Source organism: Bufo gargarizans, chromosome 6, assembly GCF_014858855.1.
Source record: "Bufo gargarizans isolate SCDJY-AF-19 chromosome 6, ASM1485885v1, whole genome shotgun sequence".
NCBI classification, from domain to species: Eukaryota; Metazoa; Chordata; class Amphibia; order Anura; family Bufonidae; genus Bufo; species Bufo gargarizans.
The window spans coordinates 118481131-118508031 of record NC_058085.1 but is presented as its reverse complement, the minus strand read 5'-3'; the positions used below and the strand labels follow the sequence as shown (position 1 = coordinate 118508031).

General features: G+C 48.3%; 1 protein-coding gene across 4 annotated transcripts in view; it reads left to right on the top strand.

Moving 5' to 3' along the window:
- The first annotated feature begins 247 nt into the window (after positions 1-247).
- The window catches only part of FBXL20 (F-box and leucine rich repeat protein 20), a 41608-nt gene continuing 14954 nt past the window's right edge, over positions 248-26901 (top strand). For 2 of the 4 annotated variants that reach the window (XM_044299921.1, XM_044299920.1), the window contains exons 1-8: positions 248-673; positions 9716-9776; positions 9898-9953; positions 10155-10229; positions 10318-10412; positions 11209-11277; positions 17677-17772; positions 21359-21485. In XM_044299921.1, coding sequence (XP_044155856.1) covers positions 614-673; positions 9716-9776; positions 9898-9953; positions 10155-10229; positions 10318-10412; positions 11209-11277; positions 17677-17772; positions 21359-21485 — 639 coding nt within the window. In that variant the 5' untranslated portion in view covers positions 248-613. The remainder of the gene's footprint in view (positions 674-9715; positions 9777-9897; positions 9954-10154; positions 10230-10317; positions 10413-11208; positions 11278-17676; positions 17773-21358; positions 21486-26901) is intronic. The other 2 variants (XM_044299923.1, XM_044299922.1) reach the window with 1 other exon arrangement.

The window sequence follows — 26901 nt, the reverse complement described above, 5'->3', positions numbered from 1 at the left end:
CCACACCCTGCAATGGCTGCTTCCAGAGAACAATAGACTGCAGTCTTAGGGGTACTGTCCCTTTAAATCTTTGGCCATCCCGGCACTAGGATTCCCGCGATAATGATGTCACGTTTAAATGCCCTGGGGCTCCTTCTTATTGGTTAAAGCTCTTGCAGAGAAGGGGGAGAGGTCTCAGGGCCCCTGGGGGCCCGATCTCCTTGTGGATTGCAAGACAGTCAGCTGAGAGTAGGCGGGCATTTCCGGTCTCTGCTCCAGTCCCCGGTGCCGGTGTTCCCACTAGTCCCTGGGGCTACGATCAGCTGTCAGCTTCTGACCACGCCCTCTTCTACGTCCGTCGGCCAATCACAGGCGCCGATGCTGGCAGGTGCGGGTGTTATTGTTTTGGGCTAAAGTTAAAGGCCTCAGAGACTGGAGAGGATCCCGGGCCCCCCCGGTGACAGCACACGACACACCCCGGGGAGTGGAGCTCCAGCCACAGCCGGACTGCTGCCTTTCCCCGAGCTCCGGGCACCTGGTCACTGCTGCTGGGACAGGCGACACCCCTGTCAGTACTCGGCGGATCCAGGACACAAAGGGGCTCAGCACCCCAAGAGCGCCCGCAGCCGCCTCCATGCGGAGAGAGATGAACGGGGTGACCAAGAGCCGGTTTGAGGTGCGACATGTGAACTGGGTACTTATTACTGAGGGGGATCCGGGTGTAGTTCAGAGATAGCTGTTCCATGGGGGGGTCGGGTGACTGGGGGTGTATGGAGGGGGCAGGAGGTGACAGTAACTTCTGAGGTTGGGGGGGATGGGATTGTTATATTGTCAGGATTCAGAGCTGGTCACAGTAGTGGTGATGTCACAGTATGACCGGTGATGTCACAGTATGACCTGTGATCGCTGGATCAGAGCCGGTCACAGACGTGGTGATGTCACAACAGTATGACCTGTGATCGCTGGATCAGAGCCGGTCACAGACGTGGTGATGTCACAACAGTATGACCTGTGATCGCTGGATCAGAGCCGGTCACAGACGTGGTGATGTCACAACAGTATGACCTGTGATCGCTGGATCAGAGCCGGTCACAGACGTGGTGATGTCACAACAGTATGACTTGTGATCGCTGGATCAGAGCCGGTCACAGATGTGGTGATGTCACAACAGTATGACCTGTGATCGCTGGTCACAGACGTGGTGATGTCACAACAGTATGACCTGTGATCGCTGGTCACAGACGTGGTGATGTCACAACAGTATGACCTGTGATCGCTGGTCACAGATGTGGTGATGTCACAGTAGGACCCGTGGTCGCTGGATCAGAGCTGGTCACAGACGTGGTGATGTCACAGTAGGACCTGTGATCGCTGGTCACAGACGTGGTGATGTCACAGTAGGACCGGTGATCGCTGGTCACAGACGTGGTGATGTCACAGTAGGACCGGTGATTGCTGGATCAGAGCTGGTCACAGACGTGGTGATCGCTAGATCGTCCTATTTGAACCCGTTGTATTGTCTGAAAAATGTATCAGATCTGTGAAAAGTCCTCTGGGGAAGTGTCACCAGCATTGTTATTGTTAATTGCAGACAAGTTTAAAGGGCTTGTCTAGTTGTATGTAACAAAAAAAAAAAAAAAACTTCCACCACTTGCCAAGGCTTAGTAATGTGTTCACACCGTACAGATTTGCCCGGGGTGAATAGTAAGTGGCAGAAATCTGCAGCTGACACTAGACTTCTCCGTCGGATTCGCCTGTGGATCCGCATGCGGTTTAACCCCTTTAAAGTTCAGTGGAACATAATCTGCGCATTTCAATGCAGTGTCCAAGGTAATAATGAACATGGTGCGGAGCATTTATTAGTCTGTGAATGGACATGGCCGGTGGAAACCTAGCAGGTTTTGATAAGATTTAAGCACAGACTGTACAGTGGTATTCAGTCCAGGCAGTTATATGTATGCTTAAAGGGACTGTCCAGGGTTTACAAGTGATGGCCTATACTCCAGAATAGGTGATCATTATCTGATCAAAAGGGGTCCGACACCCCGTACCCCCGCCGATCAGCTGGTGCGCAGTAGCTCCGGAACTACATAGTGTAGCGGACAGTGCGGTTACTGCTGTACTGTTCCTATTTATTTTCCTGGGGGCAGCGCTACAGTACCCAGCTCTGTCTCCCACTGTGTAGGTGGTGGGTCTACTGCAGGACAGAAGGGCAGGGGTCTGACCCCACATCCCCCACCAGTCGTCTAATGGTGATGGCCCATCACTTAGAAAAGTACAGGACAACCCCTTTAAACAGACTGGACTCCAGGCTGATACATTTTACCTGCACAGATATATTGTAGCAAATTATTAGGACTAGCACTTCCTCGTGTAGGATTGCCAAGGTTGGATGCGAATAACAAGCACTCGCGTGCGAAAAAGTATTAGGGTATGTCCACACAGGACCTCATAAGCTGTGGAGCAATCTGCAGCAAAATTCACATGAGTAAGGGCTCATGCACATGAACAGATTTTTATCCCTGTCTGTTCTGTTCCGGGTGTCAGACGGGTTGCCGTGCTGTGACATCACTAGTGGGTGTCAGACGGGTTGCCGTGCTGTGACATCACTAGTGGGTGTCAGACGGGTTGCCGTGCTGTGACATCACTAGTGGGTGTCAGACGGGTTGCCGTGCTGTGACATCACTAGTGGGTGTCAGACGGGTTGCCGTGCTGTGACATCACTAGTGGGTGTCAGACGGGTTGCCGTGCTGTGACATCACTAGTGGGTGTCAGACGGGTTGCCGTGCTGTGACATCACTAGTGGGTGTCAGACGGGTTGCCGTGCTGTGACATCACTAGTGGGTGTCAGACGGGTTGCCGTGCTGTGACATCAAGAATTTCAATCATGTATGCTGTTGTGACTTCACCACTGCTTTTTAGTCAGGTAAGTCTCTGTGATATGAGTATTTCCATCAGGTAAGTCTCTGTGATATGAGTATTTCCATCAGGTAAGCTTGGAGGTGGACACTGCATATGTTTGGTCAAATTAGGAGTTGGAAACTAAGGAGCCCATATACTGCCCTTGCACAGGAGCCACATGGTGGTTGCAGACTTGTTTGTCATAGGGATCTGACTTGTCTGCATCAAAAGGTCCCCATGTGGCCCCAGTATAGGAGCAGTAATCTGTCAGTATCCAGAAACATAAATGGTTTCCTCGTTACTAAGGTATTTAAAAAAAAAAAATCCCAGTAAAAACCACAGTACTACCATATTGATAGTCTGACCTCACAGTCGTATCCAGGATCGGTATCTCAGAAATCCTGAATGTGGGGCCCCTGAAGTTCTTTGGATGCATACTGTGCCTGGTGCCTCATGGGAGGAGGACAAGCAGTGCCTATGGTTCGGAGCTCATGCTCTGCTATAGGGGTAGCATGTGGTTTCACTAGGTAGGTAGATTACCTACCTGCTTTTTACTGGTGGCCATCTATCTGCAGGCTGTCTACTTAGGCCTAGTTCACACCCCACCTGTTTGATCAGTGATTGATTGTGAGCCAAAACCAGGTGCAGGTACAGTAGAGGTGTAAGGTCTGTATTAGGCTACATCTACACAACCGTATGTGTCTTGCGATCCGCAAAAAAAATACGGATGACGTCCTTTTGGCATTCGCATTGCATCTGTTTTTTTTGCGAATCCATTGTCTCAAAATGGACAAGAATAGGACATGCTCTATATTTTTTGAGGGGCTACGGAACGGACATACGTTCCCTTTTTTTGCGGACTCATTGAAATGAATGGGTCCTCATCCAATCCACAAAAAACAGACGGCATGGAGATGGGAACACAATACGTTTGTGTGCATATAGCCTTACACTGAGCGATATTTCGGCCGATAATCGCTAACGTGCGTTCGCGTGATGTCTGAACGCTTGTGTGAAACTAGCCTTAGTTTCATCTGATGCCAGCAGCAGAGCGAAGGGGTGAGATCTTTGGCTTCCCCTCTGATTCCTGTACCCTGTACAGCTTTGCAGGGCTTTCTGGGTCTTGTGGTGCTCATCAGAATGAGTGGAAAGGATAGAGTGGCTGCTTTGTGGGGGGGTCCACTGTTCATGCCAGTGATGCTGCTGGCTCATGGACTCGGCTATATGATTACACCTACCACCCGCATCCAGCTAGCAGTGTGGCGTCTGGGACTGGGCACCGTATAGCAGAGCTAGCAGAGCGTTGTGTCATCTCCATTCAGTGCAGATGGATAACAGAGGCTGCCGGTGGGTATTATGTGAGGATCAGAGGACTTTTATACCAGCTGGAACATAAAAGCTTGTACAAACCCAGTGCCCTCATCACCCTTGAGTAGGAGGAGCCAGAAAAACCCACTGCTGATTAAGCTCCAAATGTTCAGCTACTGTTCCCCTTTTTCTTTTTTCTTTTTTCTTTTTAAAGGGCCACTTACCCTAAAGTAACATCTGAAAAAAGGCAGATCTGCTGATATTGGCTCATAGAGGTTCTAGGAAGATAACCTTCATAAACGTCAGCCGGGGTGGGGGTTGTTGAAATGGCGGTGCTCTGCTGCACAGGGAATGTACAGAAGATGGATGTTGGGTTATTGTGCCTGTTATTTGCATACTGACAGTTGACATGGAGATAAAACACGGAACAGGTATGCAAAAGTCCCTGCACCTGTCAGGTGGGGACATCGTACATTTTGTTTATGCCAAATACATGTCGCCAACCGTGTATGTTGTCAGCATTGTCCCTGGGAGAATGGAGAACTGTGCATAAATAGCAATTCCCTTAGAACAAAAACAAAAAAATTACGAATGACTCTCGTGGGGAAGGTGGGGGGGGGGGGGGTCATACAAAAAGCATGGCAAAATGTCGCAGAGTTTGGCAAAATTCTGGTGGCCTTTTTCATGGGAGAGCCAGAAGTTTAAAACCACAACCGCGCCAGGAAGGGTGGGCAGTGGGTGCCTGCTCACTGGTTAGATTACCATTCCGCAGAATCCAAAGTGAACAACCACCATGGATTTTGTCATTGCTAAAATCCGCCATGGGAACATACGCTTCGGCTACCGTTTCACATTGCGGATTCCGCGTTTCATTCTTGTGCAGAAAAACCGCGGCGTAATACAGTACCAACAAATTGAATGAGATTGCACCAATCTCATGTACACTTTGCATCGTTTTCAGTGCGGAAATTGACCTGCTGTTCGGTTTATTAAATGAATAGCATGTCTTCCACATCAAATCTCCACCGCTTTTCGTGCAGATTTGGTGCCGAAACACACAGAAATTCGCACACAAAAAAAAAAAGCATGGATTTTCTGTTTTTAAATCTGCACTTGTGTGAACGTTCCCTTATGGTATAGTCACAGAAATAGCTGCGTCTACGCCACTCATCTGAATGAGGATTGCAGAAATCCCTGCCCTTGCTGCCAGAAGAAACCCATTCATACAAAATCTGCTGTGAGTTAAAAGGCTATGGAGCTTGCGATTATTACAGTCGTAAAATAGTCGCAAGTCCCCTTTTCTTAACCAGCAGTGCGACAATATTCAGTCACGTGGCCAGTTTTACATTGTGTCTACCAGTTGGTCGGGGATCTGGACTCCAACCCTGGCAAATGCCAGGCACAAGGACTGCCACAAATGCCCCTAATTTACGACGAGGCATACGTTTAACGGCAGCGCAAGCGGGAAACTAAGACCGGTGTTTAAAGCTGGTCCTAGTAAATGTGCCCTATTTTCACACACTTGTATTAGTACACTGACTAAATCTGCATCAAATTCTACATGTTTTCCATGCTGTTTTTGGTGTGGTTTTTAGGCCTTCCATTGATTTCAATAGGAATTTCCATGTGGAATCTGCATCAAGACAGGCTCAATCTGAACTACAGCACCGATTTCCCTATTAAAAAACAAGGAAGGTGAGAACATGTTGGTGTAGACTTTGGTTTGCCAGAATCCACATGGAATATCCGCTGTGTGAACATGGACTAATAGTGAAGCCCGTCCACAGTGGTCAGCTGATTGCTGCAAGTCCTGGCTTCTAAGAACCCCAGCAATCAACTGAGAATGCTGGGGGGAGGGGAGTCAGGTTAGGCTATGGCAGTATGAGTAGCTGATCTTATCATACGTTTACAGACAGGTTGGGGTAGCGTTGGGATCCCTCTGGCTCATCAGGGAGGGCATCCCAAGGCGGGGCTGCCCTCCCATGATGTGGCAGGCAACGGGTGATTATGATTTTATTTTATTTTTTCATTATATACCACATCTTAAAATGGCCATAATATTAAAAATCTTAGGAGTGTTTGATTTAAAGGGGTATTTCCATCTTGCAAAGTGACGCCGTAGTTCTAGGTTATGACATAATACTAGGCGCTTACTAATGTATTGTGATTGTCCATATTGTCTCCTTTGCTGGCTTCATTCATTTTCCCATCACATTATACACTGCTCGTTTGGGTTACGACCACCCTACAATCCAGCAGCAGTAGTCGTGCTTGCACACTATAGGGGAAAAAGCGCTGACCTGTTGATGTGCGTATAGGCACGCATGTGCAGCAGATCCCGTCCCGGCAAGCTCCTATCTGCGCTGCATTGGTGGTCGTAACCCCTGGAATTAAGCAGTGTATAACGTGAGGGAAACGTGGATCAAGCCAGCAGAGGAGGCGATATGGACAGTCGCAATACATTAGTAAGTGCCTTGTATTAACCTTGTCTACATGAGGAATGCCATTTGCTGAAGTGAGACAACCCCTTTAAGTCTGGCACGTGGCAGACTGACTAGCAGCGTTACCCATTCTACCACCACCAACTCCGTCATTATTCCAAGCCCAAATTCCTGCTGAACTAACCAGCCGCCATGCACTCCTGATAAATCTGAGAAATTTTCCGTACATCAATGAATTGTGTCCATGCCCTGTAATTATACTATAATACCTAACTAAAAGCCACTATTAGACCTCAGTACGCCTATTTCCGGTGGTGTGTGTGATATGTAAGGAATCCTTCTTAAACCTGTCTCTTCCTGTCGCTGAGTCAGTGAGGAGGTACCACTCTAGGCTTCCAGTAGCCCAGCAGCGCTTGTACCGTAGCCCCAGCTATAAATATGAATATAACATGTTGGGTGGCAGGCAACCAGGACAAAAACTGATTCCTGCAGCCATCATTGTTCAGGTCGTTTGTCTCTGCCCAGTTGGGTGAAGCTATGACCACCCCTTTCTTGGTCACAGAAGTTCGGGGGGAAGTCTAGGATAGCCCAGCTCCATGTAGCAGGCGTAGGTAGCACATGGCTGGCCAGAGGACAGGGGATTTTGAAGTCGCCATGCTGACGGGCTTCTGTCCAGCCCTGGATTTTCTATATTATGTAGGAGTCCCTGGGATAATCATTTCTCCTGAAAACTGTTTAGTTTTGCCGTCACCGGACAGCAGGTACATGCAGGGTAATGCTGTAGTGTAAAAAAAAAAAAAAGTGTGTCCCTGTTTCCGAGGGGGCCCAACAGCCCCTTAGTTACATGATGGGGTGCCAGTACCATAAAGGCTGTAAATCTAGATTACTAATGTTCAGTTGTAATGCAGCAGGAGTAAAGTGCAGGATCGGCACGCTCTGCATACTGCTTTCCGCAGGGGTCCACATGAGGTCCACAATGCCATTATGGACAGCCTCCAACCACCAGGTCATAGACTTGTTGACTGTGCCCAGTGGCTGCTCGTGTATTTTTCATGTCGGATAGAAGTACTGCAGGGAGAGGTAAGTACTCATGCACTCTTGTGGCCTCTGAAACGCCAATGGAGAGAGAAGCATGCATGGTCCCTTCTTTTCTGGAGTGTGAACGTGGGTGAAGAGGACCGACATTCTCCTGATAATGGCTCATGCACACAAACGTATTTTCTTTCCGTGTCCACTCCTTTTTTTTTTTTTTTGCGGATCGTATATGGAACCATTCACTTCAATGGGTTCGCAAAAAAACGGATGGTACTCCGTGTGCATTCCGTTTCCGTATGTCCATATTTCCGTTCCTCCAAAAAAATAGAACATGTACTATCCTGACAAGGATAGTACTGTTCTATAAAGGGCTAGCTGTTCCGTTCCGCAAAATACAGAATGCACACGGATGTCATCCATAATCTTTGCAGATCCCTTTTTTGCGGACTGCAAAATACATACGGTGGTGTGCATGAGCCCTTAGTGGGACTTCAGGCAGTGGAACCAGGACCTATCAGACAATTGCAGCCTACACCTTTGAGATGCCATAAATGTCCTACATGGGAATACCCCTTTTAAATTTTGATGCGGCCCTAGGCATTCATTTAGTGAGACAGTGTGGCGCTCAAACCAGGAACAAATGTGCACTCCTGCCCTAGGATGAGCAGCATTCACTCATTAGGGAGATAATCTTTCTTCTCCACCTTTTGGGGAGATTTATCAAAACTGGTGTAAAGTAGAACTGGCTTAGTTGCCCATAGCAGCCAATCAGATTCCATCTTTCATTTTCCAAAGGAGCTCAGAAAAATGAAAGGTGGAATCGGATTGGTTGCTATGGGCAACTAAGGCAGTTTTCCTTTACACCAGTTTTGATAAATCCTCTCCCTTTTGAGTCTAAAGCCGGGTATAGACATGAGAGAACTGTTGGCTGAACATTCGTTTGGTCGAAAACAATCTCTCTCGATTTCCCCCTCATGCATGAGTGGTAAATGGGAGAGGGGAGAAAGCCACTGCCAGACACCGGTTGCGGACAGCCTCCCTCCCTGAGGGCAAAAGGTATGTTAAAAATTAATCTAACATGCCTGACTCTTCCCACAACATATGCTGTCAGGGGAGAGTCGGGAGGCTGCCCTTACAGGTCTGGGTTTAACACTGAGTGCAGGGTGAATGAAATCCTCTTGTTCCTGTTTTACATGTTGGTGTGTAACAGAATCTGAGCTGCATTATGGTCAGAAAACGCAAGCTGACCCGCCTACAGAAATACAGCTTCAAGGTGGCAGTAGTGTAAATAAATTCCCTAACGCATCTTTGACTGATGAGGACATGGCTTAGGCCTCGGGTGTTTTGGCCGGCAGGTCTGGGAGACAATGCTGGACAAAAGTTACTGCACGCAGCAATTTTTGTCTGGACGACTCTTGGCATATTCGCTGGGTAGATCATTTCCGGACCCCATTATAGTCAATGGGGTCCAGCCGGAAGACTGTAGTATCTGTCAGTGCCAGATCTGGAGAACATTGACAAGCTGTTCTCTGCTGGAACAGCCTGCCGGATTTCCTAGCTGCTGGTATGAAACTAGCCTTACACATTGTACTGGTTATATTAAAAACTGCAAGGACGAGATTTTTCTATGTTGAGGTGCCTTCAGACTTGGCTGATTTTGTTGTAGAACTTTCCTGCCACCAGAAATCAGTTCCATTGATGTAAATGGGGTTGTTTTGGCGGCAAGCACATGGAAGCTCATTCAGTCTCAGAAATTTTCTGCAACAAAATCTGCCGGGTGTGAAGGCACCCTTGGGGTAGGTTCACACAGAGGTTTTGAGGCAGATCTTCCTGCAAGTTTATTAGCCGAAGCCAGAAATGGATCCAGCTGGAAGATGATGTACAAGTCCTGCCTTTATATTTCCAACTCCCTTCAAATCCACTTGTGGCTTTCGCTGAAAGTACTGAAGGAAAATCTGCCTCTAAACTGTCTGAAGCAACCCTCACTTCTTTGTGCTGTTTTTCTTGGCATGCTGCTTTTTAACTTTGTTTTCTGTGTTGTTTTTTTCCAGATGTTCTCAAACAATGATGAGGCTCTAATCAATAAGAAGCTTCCCAAGGAGCTTCTGCTTCCGGTGAGAAGGGACTTTTGTTATGGAAATGCCAAGTTTTAATGAAGTGACAGCACCCAAAACTTGGGACGTCCTTGGTTGAACCGTTCATAATGTCACCTTTTTTTTATTATTTCTTCTTAGGATCTTCTCTTTCTTAGATGTTGTAACCTTATGTCGATGTGCTCAAGTCTCTAGGGTAAGTGAAGACCAGTCACATCACTAGACCTGGGCATCAACCCTGACTGCCTCCTGTCATGTTGCCCCAGATGTAGTTGGATTCTAGTGGTGCCCCTGGTGAAGAGGACTACTTGTTGAGAATCTTGCAGGGTGTACATAGATCTAAATGATGTCTTGTTTTGGTGATAAACATATTGAAATGCGTTGATTGCTCTTTCAGGCCTGGAATGTCCTTGCGCTGGATGGAAGCAACTGGCAGCGAATTGACTTGTTTGACTTCCAAAGGGACATTGAGGTAATTAGTCATTTTTCAGGTTCTTTTCCTTTGTCAGGTTGCCTATAGTTATCCCTTTCTTTTCATCCCTGCCTCTAATATGTTCCAGGGTCGTGTGGTAGAGAATATATCGAAGAGATGTGGGGGCTTCCTGCGCAAGCTCAGTTTACGTGGATGCATTGGTGTAGGGGATAATGCTCTAAGGTATGTGTGTAATATACTGTTAAGAATTTACTTAAAGGGATTGTCGGGGCTACAGATATTGATGACCTGTCCTCAGGAAACTGATAACCTATGCTGAGAACATTTCCTCAATATCTGTAGCCCGGTCAACCCCTTTTACCTTACAGTTCCCTAATTTAAACTTTGAATTTAGCTCCTGTTAGCTACCTGTGCAGTAGAAATTCATAGAGATCAGCAGAATCCAGACTGCTGTTTGAGGACGATGGTGGTGGGAAATTCACGTTCTCCTGCAACCTTAGAATATGATAGAATACCTTCTGTACATACAGTACTTCCATCAATACAAGGATTACTGCTTGATAAGTTCTCATCATATACGACCATTAAACTGAACAAATGGCAGATCTGAACAGACCTCTATCATGGCTTGCTAATATGACTGTATGTCCATGTCCACCTCTGACCTGGCCCTGGCTGAATATGAATAGAGCCAGCAGTCGTGATCAAGTTAACAGTGACGGCCAATCTGCAATCCTTACGTCCTCCAGCAGAACGTAACTGTTAGGAGTTGGTCAGCAGTCACCCCTCTTTTCTGCTTGCCCGCTTTAGTGCTGTTCTTTATGGCTTCCTGGCACTCTGCTCAGGAGACATCAGAGGAGCTCTCCTCTATCATCAGGGTAGATGACCTCCTTCTTATATTAGTCCACAGGATCACTATTATCTGCAATATTGCTAAATGTTTAGGAGCTTATTTTTTATTTGATTTCTAATGCAGTTCTGGTCCTTTCAATCCCTTATAAATTATTTTGCCTTGCAGAACATTTGCCCAGAACTGTAGGAATATTGAGGTTTTAAATCTAAATGGCTGCACCAAAATCACTGACACGTAAGTACCTCTCTGTGGTGTATGAGAGCTGTAAGAATGTGCTTTGTTAGGCTACTTTCACACTAGCGTTGTTTAAATCCAGCGTTCAATTCCGACACCGGAACTGCCCGCCGGATCCGGAAAAACGTGTGAAAACGGATTACATTTGAATCCTGATCAGGATTTTGATCACAATGAAAAAATGCATTGAAAAAACGGATCCGTCATTTATGGACTTTAACTTTTTTTTTCCACATTTGTCGGGTTTAACATGCAAAAGCCGAATCCGGTTTGACTGAATACACGGCGCCGGATCCGGCATTAATGCAAGTCAATGGGAAAAAGACCGGATCCGGCGTTCAGTCAAAGTTTTCCGGATTTTTGTCCGGAGGTAAAAATACAGCATGCTACGGTTTTCTGAAAAGCCTGATCAGTAAAAAAGACTGAACTGAAGACATCCTGATGGATCCTGAACTGATTGCTCTCCATTCAGAATGCATTAGGATAAAACTGATCAGTTCTTTTCCGGATTTGAGCCCCTAGGATGGAACTCGGCGCCGGAGAAGAAAAACACTAGTGTGAAAGTACCCTTAGTGAACGTCCAGTTGTCTTTTAGATCCATCATTTGAGCAGAATTGCTCATTTCTTATGTTGGCCTGCCACCTGCTGGGCAAAATAAGAATTGCAGATTCAATACCCTAGGGCAGGCATGTCCAAACGGCGGCCCTCCAGCTGTTGCAAAACTACAACTCCCAGCATGCCTGAATAGCTTACAGCTATCCAGGCATGCTGGGAGTTGTAGTTTTGCAACAGCTGGAGGGCCGCAGTTTGGACATGCCTGCCCTAGGTCTCTTCAGAGAGCTAGGCCGTTTAAATAATTTACCGGCATCTTCATTGGCCGCAGAGGATACCGGTCAGAAGCCGGCGGCATTATTGCCGATCGCGGTTATTAGACGCAGGTCTCTGTTGTTTAAGACCCGACAGCCATGATGCACGCACGAGCGGGCGCCATGTTTGCACTTTGCTCCAGGGCTGCACATGTGTGGCACTGGTAGCAAAGGGGTTAAAGGGCATCTGTCAGATTTGTACCTATGAAACTGGCTGACTTGTTGCATGTGAGCTTGGCAGCAGAAGGCATCTGTGTTGGCCCCATGTGCTCGCGTTGCTGAAAAAAAATTATGTTTACTATATGCAAACGAGCCTCTAGGAGCAACAGGGGCGTTGTCATTACACCTAGAGGCTCAGCTCTCTCTGCATCTGCTGCTCCCTATGCACTTTTATTGACAGGGGAGGGCAGTGAAAATGACATCACACCTAATCCTGTCAAAGTGCAGAGGGTACAGCAATTGCAGAGGTGGGTGGACGTTGACTGTAGTAATGTAGCAACAGCCCTGGCGGGTGCTCTCCTAGGCTCGTACTAAAATCCTTACAAACCTGTTATACAGGTACCAACTCGCAGGTCCCTACCCTCTCCCCTTTAAAACTATTGCTCATGCTTGGTCACTGTCCCAGAAGCTCCTTAGGGCTGTTTCAGTACGAGCGAGTCCATTGCAGGAATCGCGCTCCGCGTGTGAGTGTGATTCACCGTTCTGGACTTGCAGGAGCGCACGGCATTATCATGATTTATAATGCTATGTGTCTCTGCATGGCCTTCTTTCCACCTAAAGCTGTCAGTATGATTCTGTATAAATAAGGTCCAGCAGAGACACATAGCATTATAAATCATGACAATGCCGTGCGCTCCTGCAAGTCCAGAGCGGAGGATCACACTCACACACAGAGTGCTGTCCGCATCTTTTGCGGCCCCATTGAAGTGAATGCGTCCGCATCCGAGCCGCAAAAACTGCAGCTCGGATGTGGACACAGACAGCCGTGTGCATGAGGCCTAAAGCTTCTGCTTTATTGCAGTCTAGTGGAGCCAAGCCCTTTGAGAAGTCTATGTTAAGTGGTCAGTGGATATCACAACATTAATGTAGGGAGGTAGAGAGCTCATTTTTCTCCCTCTGTACTACACCCCTGTGACATCTAAACAAATCATACTCCGACACATGTTTTTGCTGTTTCAGACGTACATACACACCAGGGGTGCACAACCTGCGGCCCCCAGAGCTGTGGTTTGCGGCCCCCACCCTACTGGGCAGAAACACAGATGATCCTGCAATCAGCTGTGTTTCTGCACAGAGCGCCGCACAGCAGATGAATTACAGGTTTTGCTCCTGCCCTGTAGCAGGAGCAGAAAGGGTCCCCGGCTATTAGTGAGAGCGGGGAAGCAGAGGAGAAGACAGAAGCGCTTTATTAGCGCTTCTGCCTTCTCCTCTATGAGCGCTCTGCAGTGTGGACCCAGCGATCATGTGATCGCTGGGTGTCTCGGGAACAGAGCAGCGCTGCCCTGGTACAAAGCCTCCGCAGCAGGCTGGTTTCCCTGTAACTGGGGCTCCTTTGAATGCTCCAGTTACAGTGGTAATAGTACAAAAAAAAGTCACTTATTGTCTCCCAAAGGTCTTTCAGTGACCTCTTGGGGACAAATTATGTGGTAAAAATATATATGAAAAAGTAAAAAAAATAAATTATTCAAAAAAATGTGGAAACTAAATAAATTAAAAAATAAAATAAAAAGGAAAAAGTGCTTAATAAAAGAGTGTTCAGTGTCCCACCACAGTCTTTTTATGAAAAAGTGCAAAATGTAAAAAAGTGACAGTGTGCTAAAGTCTTTTTATGACCTTGGGGGACATATTATGTAGCAGAAATATATAAAGTAAAAAAAATATATATACATAAAAGAAAAAACACCCACACCAATCAAAACCGTCTCCATTACCGCCCCATTCACGTGAAACGTTTCATATTATATAGCAAAACGGCCTACACAAAATAGAGAACTAATTATAATAATTTATTTTGGTGTCAGTTTGCATATTTAAAGAATAAGGAGCTATAGTTTGAAAAAAATATACTTTTTTAAAAATGTTTTGTACAGTTTCCCCTAAATAAAAATTGTTGCAAAAATTATTTTGGTAGTCCAACAAATAAGATAGTTACAACCATTTGAACCACCACGTGCGCTAAATCACAAAAAAGTGTCTGGTCCGTAAGGCCTTTTCGGGCCTGGTCATTCAAGCGTTAACCAATAGGCGCCTTCCCCACTAGCAAGGTAAAGTGCTTACTGGTTACTGCAGGACGCCTATAACTGGATTGGCAGGAGATGGTAGTAACCAGTGAGCTCCGTCCTCTGCAGTGAGGGAAAAGGCTGATTCATAAATAGGAGGCAGGATGGAAGGAAATGTCGCCACTTTTCTGGTAAAAAATGATTTTTAACAAGTTCCTGCAGCATGGCCTCTGAAATCGAAAATTCATAATTACCTGCTCCACTCCGCTCTGGTCCTCTGCACTGCCCCCGCTGCCTCCATCTTCCGGTTCCTGCTCTGTTTACACCTGTCAGTGCATGACCATGGTCACTTGCACGGCTCCAGTCAATGACTGGCTTCAGCAGTGACACGCTGCTTGTGTCCACATCACCGCCTAAGCCAGTCATTGTCTGGAGTGGTGTATGACCATGTCCATGCACTGCCAGGTGTAAACAGCGGAGGCAGTTTGAAGAACCGGAGAGGCGGAGAGCAGGTAAGTATAACTCTTCGGTTTCAGGGGTTATGCTGCAGCACGATATTTCGGACAATTACTGGGAACAAGTGTTCATATAGAGCGCTCATATCTCATATCTGGCCGGTATAATCGTGCAGCTGATCAGTCGATAAACAAGGAATTGCTCATTTGTCGTCTGATTTGCATATTTCTATCAGGATGAAAGCTGTCTGATTATCTGCAGCACGACTGTGGCAGCGATCACTCCTCCCCAGTCACTTTGCACTGGCTTGTGTAATAGGCAGATGAGCGCCAATCAACATTTTTTTTTATTTGCGGCCCCTTGAAATAGAGCGATGTGACAATGCGGCCCCCAGACCAAAAAAGGTTGTGCACCCCTGATACACACAATGTGGTTCTGTCCTATGGCCGTTCAGTTTTGGTCAGTGGTCCTACTATTCCTTAATACTCCTTTCCAATTCCCCAGGATCCTCACTCCTCAGATATGTCTGTAAGGTACTATGGAAGAAATCGTTGGGGTGGGCATATAGGCTTTTCTTCCGTTTTTGTACTCCTCTGCGCTCACAAAATACTGATATTGTCCTGGAAATCCACCCTTCCGCTTAAACGTACTCACTGGGTTCAGTTAATAAATTAATATGTTCCATTATACAAAATCCTGTACCCCAGCAGAAAATGTCCCCAGAAGTTAGATAAAATATGGACACGCTGGATTGAACTTCACATTGCTGTTTTTTAATTGCACTTTATTTATGTACCTCTGTGAACTGACAATATTCTGAGTACTTTTGGAGGGAGACACGTAGTGTGAATGGGTGTCTTGAATTTATTGTTGTTTTTTCCAAAAAATAGATTAAAGACTAAAAAAAAAAGGTTGTCCAGGATTAGAAAATGGGCTGTGTCTGGTATTGCAGCTTATACTTTCAAGTTATTGAGACTGAGCTGCAGTACCAGACATAGCCCATGGACAAGAGTGGCGCTGTTTGCAGCTTTTTTTTTCCCCCTAATCCTTGATATCCTCTTTAACATACAAGCTGGGTACGTGTCCATACTGTTAATTGGGTTGTGTAGTACTTGCTGGTAACCAAAACAGAATTTGAACTCCTCATAATGTTTAGCTCTCCAGCTTCATCCAGTTCATAATACACTCAGTTCCTCCATAGCAAGGCATTGTGATATCTTTAGTGGTTAATGGCAATTTAAAGGGATTCTGTTTTTGCCTATAGAGCTGTGGACATGCACGCATGTCCGCAATATATGTCCGCAATATACCTGTCCCATATCTCCTGTGTGGTTTTATTGTGTTTAAAAAATTATTTTAGAGATATGTAAATGACCCTGGTAAGGAGCCCAAGGAGCTCGCGCATCGCAAGATTACGGCGATCTAACTGTGAGCATGGAAGGGATTCGGAGGACGCAGGCGGTGCTGGGCTCCTTCACAGGGGGCGTGGCTGGGCTCCAAGAAGGTTAGTACAGCCCCTTGGGCTCCTTACCAGGCTCATTTACATGCCTATAAAATAATTTTTTTAAACACAATTAAAGGACAGTTATATTGTGGACATGCTAGCGGCGATCTAGCCGTGCATGTCCGCTGCTCTATAGGGTAAAACGAGGTGAAAGAATCCCTTTAAGGGGAGGAGGGGGTTTCTTCTTTTAAAATGGTGGTTGCAACAGCACGGATGCCCACAGAGCCGTGTATAAATGGACATTTCCAATTTAATGGTTGGACCTCTTCTCTCTGATTTGTATATTTTTGGTATTCCATTGTACCCCTTGCAGACTTGCAGGGCAAATTTAGCTTAAAGGGATTGTCGGAGTTATGGAAAAAATAAAGCACTGTAAATCTGATGGTCAGCGATATATTAACTGAGCTAAGAAAGTTTTAGGCAAACAAAATATATATTTCCTCATTTCCCTGGTTCTCTTCTGGCCCTTTGTTTACTTGCAACAAAAACAATCTCTGCCCCTCCCCCTGCACTGCTAAGGGAGTGAATACAAGAGCTGCCATGAGTGACATGTCTGCCTGCTGGGAGACTCAGCAGCATGTTGTATGTGTAGGACTACAAGTCCTAGCTGTACAATGATACTGCTAATACACACAGGATCTTCCCCCTACCTGCAATGCTCTGCAGAACTTCTTTCAGCTCCTGTGCCCAGCATTTGTCTCCTCACTGTTTTCAGCTACACAGTAAACACTTCAGCCCTGAGTCTGTGCAGCTGAAGGGGTTAAGAATCCTGGGAGAGAGCAATATAAGCAGCAGCTGACAGTGAAAGGGGGCGTGGCCAGCACAGTGACATCTCCTCTGCAGATCTCTCAGGATTGTGCATGAACTTTATCAGAGCAGGGAGAGAAGCTGACATCACAGGTCATGTGACCCTCAGTGAAATCTGAGAAACCAGCCACTGCAGATAAAGTGAGTGAGTGAATTGGAAAGTTAGAAACATAGAAAAAACAAAAAAATTACTCGGACAACCCCTGCAAAGTTTCACCAACCTCCTGGCAAGAGATAATATCCAAGCAAAAAACGCCAAAGCAGAAGATTCAGATAGGTTGACCTGTCCTGCATGCAAAAAAGGACTGCAAACCTGTCCGAGCCCGTCTGTCGCTGCCTGTTAGATGATTTTTTATATTTCTGTCCCGTAGAACCTCCAGTCACAAAAATCCATCAATGTTCGTGGTACAATGAATACACTTTTTTTTTCCGTTGAAATCGAAGGGATTCCCTATTCCCAAAATAGAACCTAAATCTCTGATCTGAACCATTTGCACTGTTAGGAGTCTGTGGAGCCTCAGGTTCTCGCATTTGTCTTTCCATACAGAACCTCGTCTAGCCTCAGTAAATTTTGCTGTAAATTGAAGCATTTGGACCTGGCTTCATGCACATCCATTACCAACCTTTCCCTCAAGGCTCTCAGGTGAGGATTGCTGCTGAACATTCTTCTTGGCGTTGTAGGAGTTTCTTTATCTTGCGGGCAGGGTATTGATCTAGCCCATGACTAAAGGCCCCTTTACACTGTACAATTTAGCAGATAATGGTCTGGAAGAAAGCTCGCCTGCCCCTCAGTGCAGGAGACCGCTGTATTTACATGTAGCAAATGTATGGGGAGGAGTGATCGCGAATGCCATCGCTGGTCCCCATACAGAATCATTGCAGCAGAGGCTGTTTTAGATGTCACAATCTACTGCTGGTAAATTAGGATTTAGGTGACCACAGAAATGATCATATTACCTGATGATAGAGTGTTTCACTTGTTCATCGGGTAATCTGCGGCACCTTTATCATACGAATTCTTGTTGTCAATGTAAAGGGCTGTCTCACTTCAGCAATTATTTAGAGCTAGTTAATACAAGTAACTTACTAATGCATATTATCCATATTGCTTCCTTTGCTGGCTGGATTCATTTTTCCATCGCATTATGCACTGCTCGTTTCCATGGTTGTGACCACCCTACAATACAGCAGCAGTGGCCTTGCTTGCAGACTACAGAAAACAGTGCCACCCTGTGTGCACTCTCACGGTCCGAGCCACCAGAGAGGCCCGTGCTTTTTCCTATATTGTGTAAGCGCGACCACTGTTGCTGGATTTGCAGGGTGGTCATAACCATGGAAACAAGAAGTGTTATAATACGATGGAAAAATGAATCAAGCCAGCAAAGGAAGCAATATAGAGAATCACAATACGTTATTAAGTGCCTGGTATTAACTTTGTCTGCATGATAAATGCCATTTGCTGAACTAAGTTATGCTCTTTCTGATCTTTCCCCGATCATATGGTTGCTATGAGAAGCTTTGAACTTCCAGAATGACAATTTTTTTTCACTATTCGAATCACAAGTATTTGGCCCAGTATTAAGTGGTAAATGAATGTAAAATGGTAAATGAAAGAGGTTTGTCGGGAATTGTCAAAAAATATCAGAAACAGCACCACTGTTGTTCACGGGCTGTGTCTGGTATTGCAGCACATCCACATTTAAAGGGAACCTGTCACCTGGATTTTGGGTATAGAGCTGAGGAGATGGGTTGCTAGATGGGCGCTAGCACATCCGCAATATCCAGTCCCCATAGCCTGTGTGCTTTTTATTGTGGAAAAAACCCGGTTTGAAACATATGCAAATTAACCTGAGATGAGCCCTGTCCCTGACTCCTCTCACGTACAGGACTCATCTCAGGTTGATTTGCATATGTATCAAATAGGTTTTTTTACACCATAAAAGCACACAGAGCTATGGGGACTGGATATTGCGGATGTGCTAGCGGCCATCTAGCAACCCATGTCCTCAGCTCTATACCCCAAATCCCGGTGACAGGTTCCCCTTAAGAGGGCTTAGGCTACTTTCACACTTGCGTTTGGAGCGGATCCGTCTGGTGTCTGTACAGACGGATCCGCTCCTATAATGCAAACGCTTGTATCCGTTCAGAACGGATCCGTTTGCATAACTGTTTTTTTCAGATCTGATTTTTCACTTAGTGAAAACTCAGATCCGACAATATATTCTAACACCGAGGCGTTCCCATGGTGATGGGGACGCTTCAAGTTAGAATATACTAAAAGAACTGTGTACATGTGTACATGACTACCCCCCCCTGTTTTTAACTCATTGGTGGCCAGTGCGGGCGGCTCCCCCTCCCTCCACCTGTTTTTAACTCATTGGTGGCCAGTGCGGGCGGCCCCCCCCTGTTTTTAACTCATTGGCCACCCCCCCCCCCCAATTAAAATGACCGGTGGTGGCACAGTTTGCGGCCTCCCCCCCCCCCCCCCCTCCCATCATTGGTGGCAGGGGAGAGTTCCGATCGGAGTCCCAGTTTAATCGCTGGGACTCCGATCGGTAACCATGGCAACCAGGACGCTACTGCAGTCCTGGTTGCCATGGTTACTTAGCAATATTAGAAGCATCATACTTGCCTGCTGCGCTGTCTGTGACCGTCCGGGAGCTCCTCCTACTGGTAAGGGACAGATCATTAAGCAATGCGCCGCACAGACCTGTCACTTACCAGTAGGAGGAGCTCCCGGCCGGACACAGACAGCGCAGCAGGTAAGTATGAAGCTTCTAATATTGCTAAGTAACCATGGCAACCAGGACTGCAGTAGCGTCCTGGTTGCCATGGTTACCGATCGGAGTCCCAGCGATTAAACTGGGACTCCGATCGGAACTCTCCCCTGCCGCCATTGATGGGGGAGAGGCCGCACACTGTGCCACCAATGATGGGGGGGGTCGGTCATTTTAATTGGGGGGGGGGGGGGGGGGCGGCCGCACTGGCCACCAATGATTTAAAAACGGGGGGGGGGGGGGAGGGAGGTAGGGGGGCCGCCCGCACTGGCCACCAATGATTTAAAAACACGGGGGGAGGGAGGGGGGCCAGCCGCACTGGCCACCAATGAGTTAAAAACAGGGGGGGGGGGGGGTGTCAGGGGGCAGTCATGTACACAGTTCTTTTAGTATATTCTAACTTGAAGCGTCCCCATCACCATGGGAATGCCTCTGTGTTAGAATATACTGTCGGATCTGAGTTTCACGATCTAACTCAAATCCGATGGTATATTCTAACATAGAGGCGTTCCCATGGTGATAGGGACGCTTCAAGTTAAAATATACCATCGGATTGGAGAAAACTCCGATCTGATGGTATATTAATAGGGACTCTTGACTTTACATTGAAAGTCAATGGGGGACGGATCCGTTTGCAATTGCACCATATTATGTCAACGTCAAACGGATCCGCCCCCATTGACTTGCATTGTAAGTCTGGATGGATCCGTTTGGCTCCGCACGGCCAGGCGGACACCCGAACGCTGCAAGCAGCATTCAGGTGTCCGCCTGCTAAGCGGAGCGGAGACTGATGCATTCTGAGCGGATCCGCATCCACTCAGAATGCATTGGGGCAGTACGGATCCGTTCGGGGCCGCTTGTGAGAGCCTTCAGACGGAACTCACAAGCGGAACCCTGAACACAAGTGTGAAAGTAGCCTTAGCTGCAATGCCATGCACAGCTCCTGGATAAAACTGGTGTTGCTTTTGGTGGTGGACAAGCAAAGCCTTTTTCTGATCCTTGACAATCCCTTTAACTTCTTACAGATTTAACTTGGGGTACTTTCACACTTGCGTTTTTCTTTTCCGGCATGCGCAGACTAAAAAAAAAAGGTGAAAAAAATAAATGCCGGATCCGTTTTGCCAGTTGACACCGAAAAGACGGATCCTGCATTTCAATGCATTTTTTCGACTGATCAGGCATTTTTAAGACTGATCAGGATCCTAATCAGTCTTACTAATGCCATCAGTTAGCATACATTTTGCCTGATCCGGCAGGCAGTTCCGGCGACGGAACTGCTTGCTGGATCTCTCTGCCGCAAGTGTGAAAGTAGCCTTTAGTCGGTGCTGCTGAGGTTTCCGCTATCTGAGCATCTTCAGATTTCCTGCACAGTTAGCATGGAGCTAGAAAGTAATAGTATAAAATGTAATAATCTTGCAACGTGGTGCTTTTCTCTTGTTTTGTACATGGCAGTGAGGGCTGCCCCCTGCTGGAGCAACTCAACATCTCTTGGTGTGATCAGATCAGCAAGGATGGGATCCAGGCACTGGTAAAGGGCTGTGGGGGGCTGCGGTTTCTGTCCCTCAAGGGTTGCACTCAGGTACGTCCATTGTCTTATATTCTTCCCTTTGCTTGAGTGTGCGTTTGATCCATCAACGACATCTTGTAAATGCCTGAAGGCGGCTCCAACAAACACCTCTCCAATAAACCTTTCAGGAGTAACACTTCACTTTAGGCAAGGGGCAGCCAATTGTCTGGAAGGAATCGTTCCTCCCCGACAGTCTGCTGCTCATTAAATGGAGGGAAAGTGCTGCATTTAAATGCAGCATTCACCTCCAGAGTATGAGTACGAGTGGTGTTCCTGGGCAGCAGAGCGCTGTCTAGACAGCAGGATGTGCTGCCCGGCAGCAGTGATTGAGGTGTCCGCACCCAAGATCATTTCACCCGATAAATAAGCAGTTCGCTCATTCATCCGGTGATCTGTAGCAAATATAGATGGGCTGATTATCAGGAGTGAGTGTTCTTGATCATTGGCTTGAATATCAGGCCATGTAAATCCAACTTAAAGGATTTAGACAAACCACTAATTGTCCAGATTATCGGAAATGACCATTCCTGCCAACGCTCTAAATGTGCCGTCGATCACCTGATGAGCGAGCGAAATGCTTGTTCATCGGGGAGATCCTGTCGTTCGTGCATGCAACACCAATCATGGCTTCTGGGCAGCAGATCATGTGGTCTAAACAGTGATCTGCTGCTCAGAAACAAAGATTCTGTATGCGGACGATGGATCACAATAGTAATCCCTCGTCCTCATACTGTGTAGGAGATTGCTGCGTGTAAATGTGCGGTCTCCTTCACTGAGCGAGCAGCCGACTGTCTGGAAGAAACGCTTCCTTCCCGACAATCAGCCGATCCATCAGCCCGTCTAAACCCGCCTTTAGACATTTTCGCCTTGCAAATTGTATCTCTTGTAATGGGCACCCTTCTGTCAATGGAGCCATATCAGAGAGAGGTTTGATGTGGGTCTATTGAGATTTCAAATGATCTAACGTTAGGAATGCAGCTAGGAAACTGCCTCCTGTTGTTTCCGGTAGTCGGCTGCACCGCCGTTCAGGTTTAACTTCCTGGACCAAGTCCATGTTCATTCTTGGAGCTGTGCTCACATGGATGCTGCTGGAAACCATTAGTGGCTCTGTCACATTCAAATTGAAAAAGTGCAGTAGAAACCAGAAGGGTCTCTGCTGTGTGAACTAACCCTAAGGGCTCATTCACCACGAGCATATTCCAGCTGTGCAGCCTCCTAGCTGTACTGTACTTCTGTATGCTTCGCGTTCACCTGAAGGTCTCTTCCTGTCAGATGGCATCATGGATTTACCACGGCCCAGTTGTCGGGCAGCTTATTGGGAATAAATGTTACTACGAACACTCATTCCCAATAATCTTTCTGTGTAAATGTGCCACCGATCAACCTATGAATGAACAAAATGGCCATTCTTTGGGTGAAATCATTGTTTATGCTGCACATTAAATCATTATTTCTCGCCCAGTTTCCTTGGGGGACACAGAAGACCTTGGGTATAGCTCATCTCCATAGGAGGCGTGACACTAAGTGAAAACTGTTAAGCCCCTCCTCCACAGCTATACCCTCAGCCTGGAGAGAGAGACTGCCAGTTTTTGCTTAGTGTCCAAGGAGGCAAGACACTCCCTGCTACTGCAGGGCTGTTTTCTCCTTTGTTGTTTTAAAATTTTTGATTTTTACTTTTTCTTTTCTTTTTGTTCCAGAATACGGGACAACAGAGACGCACTAGACCTCTCTGTTTCTCCCGGGGTTGAGCTGCGCCAGTGCCGGTCATCCGCACTGCTGCCTCCCCCACAGAAGGCAAGGTGGACCAGGGCAGCCCAGCTCCCCTGCATCCCGCCAGCGCAAGGGTCGCCCGCACGCCAAGCCCCTCTTCCAGCGTCCTGCCACTACGGTGCCAGTAGCTGAAGGGGCGACCCTGCTGGAACGGACCGAGGGTGAAGACATCTGTGGTGAGAGAGTGGCTTCTCCAGCCCTACGTCCCCTCCCTCCCCGGTCTCCTGCGTGACTGACCCCCATACTGGTAGCCTATCCGAGAGCGGAGAGGTGCAAGGTTTAGGCATTACCCATTGCTTTACCAAAGACAGATTTAAAATGTTTGTCTCTTATAGCAGAGTGGCTATAGGGTGGCCCTGCTGGACCTAGGGTGGTCCCTGGGGTGCCGCAAGGCGGCAATCTGCTCCTCTCTTCCCCGCCATAGATCATACCGCTGGTGCAGGACGCGCGCAAGGAGGGGGCGCTTACCGGTGCGCTGCTCAGGACCTGCTGCCGCTCCTGACGGCATGGGTAATCCTGGGCGCCGCCAAAATTTAGTCCAGGCTTCGCGGCCTGCTGGCCCGCACCATCCGGTGCTCCTTCCTCGGGCCCCTGACTCTTCCGGGCCGCGGGGTGGGCACCCGCGGTCTGCATTGCATGTGCGCACTATGCTCTAACTAGGCCGGCCGACCATCCGTCTGGTTGGCCGGACGCCGCAACTTTGGGCCCAGACATCGCGGCCTACTGGGCCGCACCTCCACGCTCCTCTCGGGTCCCTGATTCTCCCGGCTGCCGGGTGGGCTCCCGCAGCCGGCATTGGATAGCGCTGTGTTCCAACAGGTCCCGGCCGGCCGTCGGTGCATTCCAGCCGGCCGGGGCGCTGCATAGTTTGTTCAGGCTTCGCGGCCTGCTGCGCACTTCCGGCGCTCGGGTTGGGCACCCGCGACCGGTACGGGGGCTCCCGCGGCCGGCTTAGGCCCGGCCGATACTTTAAATACTTGCGGCCCCGGTCAGCCGGGCGACGCTAAAATTTAGGCCCCGGCTTCACGGCCTACTAGGCCGCAACATTCTGGCCTCTGGGGGGGGGGCGGGAACTCTCCAGGCGCGGATTCTTCCCGCCTGGAGGTTCCCCCACCCCCAGGGGTTCGCTGCGCCGCCCCCAGGCCAGATGCCTGTTAACCCTTTGGGTACTGGCCGGCTCCTGAGGGCCTGTACGGCCTGTGCCCCTGTATGGTGGCCCCCCTTCTGCCTCAGGGAGGCTGTAATATTAATAAATAAATAATAATGATAATAAAAATAATAATAAAAAAAGAAAAAAAAAAAAAAAAAGAATACTATTATTTTGTTTTAAATAGCTGGACTTGTGGGCTGCGCAGGACGCGGCAGCCTCATCATTCAGTACTGCTGTCTGTATGCATGCCCCCCTCTCTTAGGCGGTGTGTCGTGTTCCCCGGCCGCGGCGCCTCCCAGGCGTTTTTTCTTGCCCTCTCCCGGGATTCGGCGCTGGCCAAGTGCATGCAGATTTTTTTCTGACCAGACTTCGTCACCCACTCCAGTTCTGGTGGCTGCAGGTGCATGACCCTCCTTCCTAGGCGGAATACTGCACTCTCCCTGGCTGCGGCCTGGCCTCGTGCATGATCCCCCTTTTCTAGGCGGACTGCTGCACTCTCGCCGGATGCTGTGTTGGCCATATGCACGACCCCCTTCCACAGGCGGGACGCTGCACTCACTGGATTCGCTGCCGGCTATGTGCATGAACCCTTCCATAGGTGGAATATTGCACTCTTACCGGATACGGTGCTGGCCATGTGCATGAACCCCTTCCATGAGAGGTATACTGCACTCTCCCCGGATAAGGAGGTATACTGCACTTTCCCCGGTTACGGTGCCGGCCATGTGCACGTTCCCCTTCCATAGGCGGAACACTGGATTCGCTGCCGGCCATGTGCATGAAACCTTCCTTAGGCGGAATACTGCACTTTCACCGGATACGGTGCCGGCCGTGTGCGTGAACCCCTTTCATAGGTACACTGCACTCTCACTGGATCCGTTGCAGGCCATCTGCATGACCACCACCCCCCCCCCCCCCTTCCGTGGGCGGTGTGCCGCACTCTCACTGGATTCGCTGCCGGCCATGGACATGTCTCCTTTCCTCAGGCGACATACGTGCACTCTCATCCATGGCGGCGCTCTCACTGGATGCGTGGCTGGCCATGTGCATGACCCCCATTTCTGGGCGGAATACTGCACTCACTGGATGCGTTGCCGGTCATGAGCATGCCCTCTAACTTGGGTGGAATGCTGGCACTTCCATTGGATACGGTGCTGGTCTTGTGCATGACCCCCCCATTATTCCATGGGCGGCATTTTGCACGCTCACACGATCCACGGCTGTCCTTGTTTATGCTGTGCTGGACTGGTACACGTCCCCCTTCATTGGCGGAGTGGTGCACTCTCACGACTTTCGGTGTTGGGTGGATTTTTGCACAATCACTTAATGATAGAATAACCTGTGCATGCCCCCTTTCACTAAAGTGGACCTTCCTGCGTTCTGCTGGATATGTGCGGCCATGGGCATGGCCCCCTTCTGGGCGGAGTATGGTATGCCCTACCTTTCCGGAGTAGGTACTGGCCTTGGCATCCCCCCCTTTTTTTTTGGGCAGGCCTCTGCAGTGGTTGCCAGGTACATTTTCCCCCTTTTCTGGGCGGACTGTTTGCGTTCCATCGCATGCCGTACTAGTCTTGTGCATGACTACCTTTCGGGTTGCACTTTGCACTTCCATTGTTACGGTTGGACTCTGGCTGATTCTTCGCTGAGTGACTTTTTTGCAGTGGGCGGACTTTCTTGTGCGCTCTATCCGTTGTTTGGGCCGTGTATGCCTTCTCCTCCCATAGGTGGGTTGGCCTTCTCACTGCTTACGGGGCTACTCGTCCGTATGCCCCCCTTTATCCTGAGATGTACTTTTTTCTCTTGGGATATGGTGCTTCCAGCAAGCCTTGCACTATTCTCTAAAGAGCTCATTCGGTCCAACTGTGTGGGCCTGAGGTGGTGTCCAACAAACAGCAGATGAATGCCCAATGTATTCAAGGTATATACCTTTTTTATAAGTAGACGGGCTCTACTTGTTCGCTACTGCACCTAGCTGGGTGGTACTCATTCCTTTCGTGGCCCTTCCGCCCGGGGTGTGTTCGTGGTCTCTAGATACGTACCCATTCGTCCTCCCGCGGCATTGTTCCCCTGCGCTAGTGGTCACATGCTCGAGAGTGCTGTTGTCTGCAGCGCCTCTCGAATTCTTCGTTGGCTCGTGCAGGACTGCGATTCCCTTGCCTGCTGCAATTTCCTCCTCTTCGGATGCAGTGTGGTATGAGTCCTTCCTCTTGGCGCCTCTGCGCTTCTGTCTGATCTGCTGCCAGGTTCGGGCTGCTATTCTCTGGAAGGTCACCCAACTTCTCTTGGGTGCTCGATTACCCAGGTCCGGAGGACCTCCGCCTTGGGTTCTCCAAGGTATTCGCCTTCTGCGAGGCGGTGGACCGGGCGTCTCTCAGTGTAGCGGGTTCTGCTTTTCAGCTGGCCTATGGCTTCCCTGTTGCCCACCCCTCCTCCTTTCGGTTGGAGGGTGTTATGCCGGCCTCTGTCTCCACTGCCTTATCTCGCCGGCTTTGTTTGGCTCCCGCTCGG